The 8,573-nt window shown below is 46.3% G+C and overlaps 1 protein-coding gene across 3 annotated transcripts in view; it reads left to right on the top strand.

The window, feature by feature from the left end:
* DHRS7B (dehydrogenase/reductase (SDR family) member 7B) overlaps nt 1-8,287 on the top strand; it is a 98,687-nt gene extending 90,400 nt beyond the window's left edge. For 2 of the 3 annotated variants that reach the window (XM_012001181.1, XM_012001179.1), the window contains 4 exons: nt 1,115-1,331; nt 1,892-1,984; nt 5,586-5,738; nt 7,812-8,287. In XM_012001181.1, coding sequence (XP_011856571.1) covers nt 1,115-1,331; nt 1,892-1,984; nt 5,586-5,738; nt 7,812-8,017 — 669 coding nt within the window. In that variant the 3' untranslated portion in view covers nt 8,018-8,287. The remainder of the gene's footprint in view (nt 1-1,114; nt 1,332-1,891; nt 1,985-5,585; nt 5,739-7,811) is intronic. The other variant, XM_012001180.1, reaches the window with a different exon arrangement.
* Nucleotides 8,288-8,573: the final 286 nt, after the last annotated feature.

Genomic DNA, 8,573 nt, shown 5'->3' with positions numbered 1-8,573 from the left:
GTGATCCACCCACCTCGGCCTCCCAAAGTGCTAGGATTATAGGCATGAGCCACCGCCCCCGGCCAATTTTCTTTTTTTTAATTTAGAGAGACAGGGTCTTGCCATGTTGCCCAGGCTGGCCTCAAACTCCTGGGCTCAAGTGAGCCTCCCTTCTCAGCCACCCAAAGTGCTGGGGATTACAGGCATGAGCCACTGTACCTGGCCATGATTGATTTTCTTACGGTGAACCAACCTTGGTTGAATTCCTAGGATAAATCCCACTTGGTCGTGGTGAATAATCCTTTTAATATGCTGTTAAATTCAATTTGCTGGTATTTTGTTGAAGATTTTTGCATCTATATTCATAAGAGATATTGCTCTATAATTTTCTTGTGATATCTTTAATCTGGCTTTAGTATCAAAGTAATGTTGGCCTCAGACTGAATTAGGAAGTGTTTTCTCCTGTTCAGTTTTCTAGAAGAGTACGAGAAGAACTGGTGTTAATTCTCCTTTAAATGTTTGGCAGAATTCACCAGTGAAGCCATCTGGTCCAGGACTTTTCTTTGTTGGGAGGTTTTGATTGCTGATCCAATCTCTTTATCTGTTATAAGTCTCCTGAAATTTTTTTATTTCTTTTTGAGTCAGTTTAGGTTATTTGTGTTTTTTAAGGAATTTACCCATTTATTCTAGTTTTTCTAACTTGTTGGCAAATAATTGTTCATAATATTCTTTTATATCATTTTTCATAATCTTTATAATCTTTTTTATCATCTGTTATCATTTCTGTAAAGTTGGTGGTCCCACTTTCATTTCTGATTTTAGTTATTTGTGTCTTCTGATTTTTCCTTGTCAGTCTAGTTAATGCTTTCTCAACTTCGTTGATGTTTTCAAAGAACCAACTTTTGGTTTCATTGATTTTTATTGTTTTTCTGTATTCTGTTTGTTTGTCTCTGTTCTAATCTTTACTATAACATTTCCTTCCTCTGCTGGTTTTGGGTTTAGTTTGCTATTCTTTTTCTACTTCCTTAAAGTATAAAGTTATGTTATTGTTTTGAGCCTAAGTGATCTGTGGGATACATAGCTCGGATGGCCTGCCACTCAGAAAGTGAATTTGGTGTCTGTTGTATTTGACCAGGTGCAGACACACAAGCCTTACTTGGTGACCTTCGACCTCACAGACCCTGGGGCCGTAGTTGCAGCAGCAGCTGAGATCCTGCAGTGCTTTGGCTATGTGGACATACTTGTCAACAATGCTGGGATCAGCTACCGTGGTACCATCATGGACACCACAGTGGATGTGGACAAGAGGGTCATGGAGACAAACTACTTTGGCCCAGTTGCTCTAACGAAAGGTAACAGTCTTGAGAAAAGAGCAGTGATAAGTGATATGTTGGCATTCTTTTTACTTCACTCGGATCCTTTCCAGCTAAACGTTCCCTATCTCCATCCTCTCTATTGCCCTGGAGTGGGTGTTAGGTGTTATTGTCACAGTTTGGGTATTTGCTTTATAGCTTCCAATCAAGGTGTTCTCTTTAGTGACGGCCACATTTGTGCAGCATTACCTACATGTCTTTTTCATGGTGTCTGCAAACCCCTACACGGTGGGGATATTTTTATGTCCCACCACGGATTTCAGTCCAGGGGAGAGGCTCCAGCAGGAAAAGGGAACTGAGCTAACCATTTGCAGTGACCTCCATCCCTGTTTCCTTGCCTCTCTCCTCTCTCCTGCCAGCCTGCTGGCACTCTGCTGAGCATAGGAGGCTAGCAGTTCCAACATAGTCCTCCACCCTAAAGGGTTTTCACTGTTCTCCCTTACTCTGACTAAATATCAAAAGCACGGTCGCCTTCCATCAGCATCACATGCAATGACTGGAAGCAGGGTGCTCGTCTAAGCCTCTGCCTCTGTCCTCAGCACTCCTGCCCTCCATGATCAAGAGGAGGCAAGGCCACATTGTCGCCATCAGCAGCATCCAGGGCAAGATCAGCATTCCTTTTCGATCAGCATGTGAGTACTGCTCTCTCCCACAAAATGCTCTGCTTTATGGTTTTTTCCTGATTAGAAAAGTAACACATTTACTATCTAGAATGTAGACACTGTAGAAATAAACTATCCAGAATGCAAAGGCACTTTAGAATGTGTTCTCCAGAGCCACATGTCTGGGATCAAATCCCAACCCTACTTTTTGTCCCCTGTGTGACCTTGGGCAAGTATCCCCACTTCTCTGTGCCCTGCCTTCAAGTGGAAATGGAGACAGCCTCAGTCTTAGCCCAGAGGACTGCTGTGAGCACAGTGCTTGGAGCTGCGCCAGGCACTAAGCACTAGGCATGTCCTAGCCACTCCTACTGTTACGATTATTAGCTTGTCCCACAGATATAACCATGCCATCACTTTGGGGCATATGCCTCCACAATTTTTCTTACATGTAATTCAAACATGCAAAAATGGGATGGCATTATTCATACTGCTTTGTAGCTTGTTAATCCCACTTAACAATGTATCTTTCTACCTCAGCATGTATGGATTTACCTCATCCTTTCAATATAGTAGTCCACTGAATGCATGTGACATAATTGATTTAGCCATTTTCCTGGACACTTGAGGATTTTTTTTTCCCCCGGTCTTTGACCCTTAGCAGCAGTGTGCTATGTAGAACATTCTCAAATATTTATATCTTGGGGCACTCAATGGGAGGGTTTCAATAAAAAGGGTTGTAAGGTAATTTCACAAACTGTCCTTTCTTTGCATCACCTCCTGAAAGGAAATACTGCCTTATCTCCTCTCAGCCACCCAAAGGCTAGACCCAGCCACAGCCTGGTCAGCAAAGGCAGGGAAATCTGAGCTGCTGCAGCACTTTGCAAGGGCAGCCACAAACATCCAGGTCCATGACACTATGTGGCCACCTGTGAACTGGGAGTGTAACATAATTTATTCTTTCTTCCAAGATCTGGATCCCAGCTGTACCTTTTGGCTCTGGTATACAACCAGAAATTTCTGGTTGTATTTTCTTGGACACATTACTTAACTATTCTGATCCTGTTTCCTTACATATTAGTGAGATTTACAATCATCATACATGCTTGTACATACATGCTTTCCCTGTTTATTAATATTCTCTTTCAACTTTGGATAGGACACCATCTAAGGCTTCTCAAATGGTGCAGGAAAAAAAACAGTATATATAGAATCATAACTAATAAAGCAAACGAGTTAAAATGTTAAGAATGGGTAAATCAGGGTAAAGGGTTTGTTTGTTTTGTTTTGTTTTGTTTTGTTTTTGAGACAGAGTTTCACTCTTGTTGCCCAGGCTGGAATGCAGTGGTGCAATCTCGGCTCACTGCAACCTCCGCCTCCCGGGTTCAAGTGATTCTCCTGCCTCAGCCTCCTGAGTAGCTGGGATTACAGGCACGTGCCACCACACCTGGCTAGCTTTTGTATTATTGGTAGAGACAAGGTTTCACGTGTTGGCCAGGCTGATCTCAAACTCCTGACCTCAAGTGATCCGCCCACCTCAGCCTCCCAAAGTGCTGGGATTACAGGCGTGAGCCACTGCGCCCAGCTGGAGTTCTTTATACTAAATTATTTTCAAGTTTTACTTTGATTTATAATAATACCACTGATTTTTGTTGTCTGTTTGGCCTGCTGACTGCAGTAAGGCGTACAATGATTGGTCTCCATATTCAGCTTTATAATGACCAGGCTGAATATGGAGTGCCTCTTGGGCAAGTTGGTTAACCCAGATAAGTAGCAGCCTTCTCACCTATAAAATGGGGAGAAGGGCATTCTCTCTCTCACGCGGCTACAGTGAAGACCAAGTCACGTGACCCACGCAGTGTGCTTAGTACTGGGCCGCACACTGGCAGGGTAAGTGATGTGGACAGTGGCGAGGTCAGCACAGCCTGGCTGAGAACTCACAGCCTGAGAGCTCTGGGGAGAACCAGCTGTCAGAGTGTAGCCTTCTATTTTGGGGACTTACAGGATAACCCACTCTTCCCTGTCCCCAAGCCTGGGCTGTACTCTTGGAATCATGGCTGATAGGGGCAGTCCTCTCCATCCACCCACAGCCAACCCATCCAGCCCCCAGCAGCTGTGCCCCAAACCAACGGAGCAGGCCCAGCAAGGCACTGCAGCAAGCTCAGACGCTACTGAACTGCCTCATGTGACTTGCTGCGACACTTCCTTGCTTTCTCCCTTCCTGTTTCCTTAGCTGACGGATGCCCCTTCTTTCCTAAGGCTAAAACATTTACAATTCTGAATTGGAGGAAACCGATTTACTGTGGAGACGCTGGTATGTTTCCCAGGAATGTCATTATAGGGTCACTGTGTTCCCATTCAGAGCACCTTTTACTGGGTTGTGAAGCCCTTGCTCGAGGGCAGACGCAGCTATGTCTTGCAGGTGGAGTAAGCTCTGTAGCTCTTCTAGATGCAAAGCCACTGCCTGGATATTTGTCAAAATGAGATACATAAGAAGGCAGGCCTGAATTTTTTACACCCATGAAGGCCCACTGATGGGGCCAGTTCTGTCACCTGGTAACTCACTGGGGAGGACTAGGCAGCCAGAGCTACATGGCAGGTCTGCGGGGCCAGCATGGGAGCTGTCCGGCCTGCCACCAGGTGAAGAAAGCTACTTGCAGGAACAGTAGAATAGGTAAGAGTTCATTTCTGTATTAAAAGATGTATATATATATTTTATGGAAAATGTGTAAAATCACATGGCTATACGTAGGATACATTAAAGAAATAAATCACTGGGCATGGCTGCTTACTCCTATAATCCCATCGCTCTGGGAGGGTGAGGTGGGAGGATTGCTTGAGGCCAGGAGGTCGAGGCTGCAAAGAGCTATAATCCTATGATCATAGCTCTTCTCCAGCCTGGGTGACAGAGAAGATGTCTTCTCTAAAAACGCAAAACAGAATTAAACAAAAATCCTGGGAAACTGTTAGCACTGATTATCTCTAGGAATGGAATTTGGAAGACAGGAGGATTTTTTTTTTTTTTTTTTTTACTTTCTGTCCTTTTATATATCATTTGAATGTTTTACCCAGTAGGCATTCAGTTTTTTTTTTTTTTTAACTTTTAACTTGGAATAACTTCAGACTTAAAGTTGCAGGAACAGCACAAATCACTCCCATGCATGCTTCATGCAGATTCCCTAATAACCTTTTTACCTTATTTCCTTTATCATATTCCCTGTGTATATGCATATATACCATTTATAATATATATAAAACTATATGTATATATAGCTTATAATTTTTTTCCTGAACCATTTGAAAGGAAACTGGAGACATGATGCTCGTTTACTCCTATTTCAGTGTGTTTCCTAAGAACAAGGGCACAGTACACTTCTCAAAGTCAGGAAATGAACATTGTTATAATACTGTAATCTTAAATTATAAAACCAGGTTTTAAAGCTGCAGTCCCAGCTGAGGCGGGAGGATCACATGAGCTCAGGAGTTGGAGTCCAGCCTAGGCAACATAGCAAGACTGATCACAAGTAAAACCAGGTTTTGAGAACAGAGAGCGTGAATGGTGGTGAATAGTTGGGTACCAGGCCATGCCCACCCCGGCGCACTCACTCCCCTGCCTCTCCGTCCACACGTGTAGACGCAGCCTCCAAACATGCAACCCAGGCTTTCTTTGACTGTCTGCGCGCCGAGATGGAACAGTATGAAATTGAGGTGACCGTCATCAGCCCCGGCTACATCCACACCAACCTCTCTGTCAATGCCATCACCGCGGATGGATCTAGGTACGGAGGTGAGGCCCGGTTTCTCTTTTCTCCTATGAAAATCTGTCGGTCAGCCACAGTGAGACATGCGGTTCTTACATCAGGGATTCTTTGGTCATTTTCATTTGGAATAGAACTTCTAAAGTGAAAAAACTGAGGTGTTGGTACTAGATATGGACTATTGAATAATCTTCGTTTACCCCACCATGGCCTACCCTTAGTGTGAACGCCACCACTGCAGCGTTCAGAACAGGACCTCTGTGGGCAGGACTCAAGGGCTAAAAGGAAGTTGCCAAGCTGGGATGCCACCAGACTCCCAACTAACCCGTTCGCAGATCCCGAGTCCACGGAGTATTATCAGCATCGGGATTGAGTGAACTGACCTCATGGCAAGTGTAGGGTGTTTGATGGTCTGTCTCTGTCCCGTAGGCTTGAGAAATGACTGATTCCGGGCCAGTCTTCAGGGTGAGGCCGAGTGCAGCAGTCTCAGCACCTTCATCTTGTCTCATTTGGAGACAGTGCAGAGCTGACCTGCAGTCACCACTCGCGGGCAGAGCAGCCGGCCCCAGCATGCAGTCTCAGGCCAAGCAGAGACCAGTGTGCCCGTGATCACTGGAGCCCTTGGAGCTGGGGCTGCCTCCCCTTGCTTGGAACAGGGCCTGCTCACCCCTCCAGTGCTGTCCTGCCATGTCCTCCTCCCTGAAGTGATCTCTTGGGGTTTGTGCTGTGATGTCTGCCAGGGGCCTCATGGTCCTGCACCCAGCCCAGCCAGGCCTGAACCAAGACTGCCCATGTCCTGGCAGAGCTGCGCTCACACAGCGAGTCCTCTTTTCCCACAGTAGACACTATACACAGGCATGGGGCTTCATACAGCTTTACACCTGTTTAAACCTAGAAGACGCCACTGAAAAAATTCTCTCTGTGGCATTTCAAAATAAGCTGTAATCCAAAACTTCCTACTTTTCTGCATTAACAAAAACACAATGAGAACAGACATTGGTGAGGGAGCTCAGGCAAGCTGGACAACTTAATAGTGGTTTCATATGGCTAGGCACTGTGGCCCACACCTGTAATCTCAACACTTTGGGAGGTCAAGTCAGGAGGATCACTTCAGCCTAGGAGTTTGAGACCAGTCTGGGCAATAGTGCAAGACCTTGCCTCCACAAAAAATATGAAAATTAGCCAACCATGGTGGCACCGCCTGTAGTCCAGCTACTCAGGAGGCTGAGTCAGGCAGGAGGATTGCTCGAGTCCAGGAGGTCGAGGCTGCAGTAAGCCATGATTGTGCCACTGCACTCCAGCCTGGGCAACAGAGCGAAACCCTGTCTCAAAAAAAAAAAAAAAAAAAAAAAAAAAAAGTGGTTTCACATGGTCTGTGCTAGTGGCCGCTCCTGTGTGCCTGCCAGCTGGTCCTACTTTGCTGGCAAAATTGTCAAATTACTAGGGTAGAAGGAACATCAGTTGCTGTTAACCTAACACCTCCTTCTAATCTCTTCCAGCTGTCCCTTCTAACACCTAAAACAAACTAAGGATTTCTTCCTGTTTCTCATCCAGTTAGTACTTGACATCGAGAACAGGGACATGTGTCTGCTCCTGACTCAGTGAGCTTGTGCCTGTGGGCGTCAGTAGTCCCCAGCCACCTGTCTGGCCACCCTGAAGCCAGGCTACCCAAGACAAATGAGGTGGCACAACATCCCTTAGTCTTCAGTTGTTCTAACAGGCACACGTTTCCCAGGTCAGGAAGCTGCTTTTCAGATGCAGTGGGAGGGGCTCACTCTGTGCCTTTGCTGTGGACCACCAGGCAGACAGACTCACTTTGGTTCCAAACCCTAGCTGGGATCCTCAGTCTACCTTGTTTCCACATCCCACCCCGCTCTCGCTTCCCCCACTGACCCACATCCAGCTGCAAAATGGTTCCTCCTTTCCTGGGAGCATGGAATCCCTCAGGGGTGGTGGCACACCACCGGCTTCCTGGCCCTGGGAAGAGCTTCGTGGTGGGAAAGGCAGCAGGCTGACCTGACGGCTCACATCAGCTCCACTCCTCAAGAGGGACCTCTGCTTCCAAGTTAGTTCATGTGTTTCTTCTGTTTTATTTATTTTAGTTATGGACACCACCACAGCCCAGGGCCGAAGCCCCGTGGAGGTGGCCCACGATGTTCTTGCTGCTGTGGGGAAGAAGAAGAAAGATGTGATCCTGGCTGACCTACGGCCTTCCTTGGCCATTTATCTTCGAACTCTGGCTCCCGGGCTCTTCTTCAGCCTCATGGCCTCCAGGGCCAGAAAAGAGCGGAAATCCAAGAACTGCTAGTACTCCGACCAGCCAGAGCCAGGGCAGAGGAGCAGCGCTCTTAGGCTTGGTTCCTCTACAAGGGACAGTTGTATTTGTTGAGACTTTAATGGCGATTTGTCTCACAAATGGGAAAGATTGAAGAAACACGTCTCACGCAGATCTGCTGGCAGAGGAAGAGAACCAAAAATGGCAGCAAGCTTCCTCCCAGGGTGAGGGGAGACACTTCCGGAGTAAACGTGGAGCTGGGGTTTAACCCTAAAACCAAGAAATAAACATCTCAAACAGTAAGAGTGGTAGTCTTCAAGGACTAGAACCTTGTGTCCTTTGAATTCTGGCCCTGCCAGCTCCTCGAAATTGTTTCAACCTTGGAATCAGAAGATGTGATGTCACCTGACCCAGCTGCTTTTGTATTTGACTTAAACCTCATTGTTTGGGCAGAAAGGCCACCTCCAGTACTCAAGGGAGAAAGCTGTAGTTTCAAGAAGTCAGTAGTCACACCCATTTCCGGGCCCTGTGATATCTCATCCAACATAAAAAGCGGGCCAGTATGTAATGGCTTATTTGGCGTATCCCA

Source organism: Mandrillus leucophaeus, unplaced genomic scaffold, assembly GCF_000951045.1.
Source record: "Mandrillus leucophaeus isolate KB7577 unplaced genomic scaffold, Mleu.le_1.0 Scaffold651, whole genome shotgun sequence".
Lineage (NCBI taxonomy): Eukaryota > Metazoa > Chordata > Mammalia > Primates > Cercopithecidae > Mandrillus > Mandrillus leucophaeus.
Note: the sequence above shows the minus strand (reverse complement) of the source record. Positions and strands in the feature narration are given on the sequence as shown.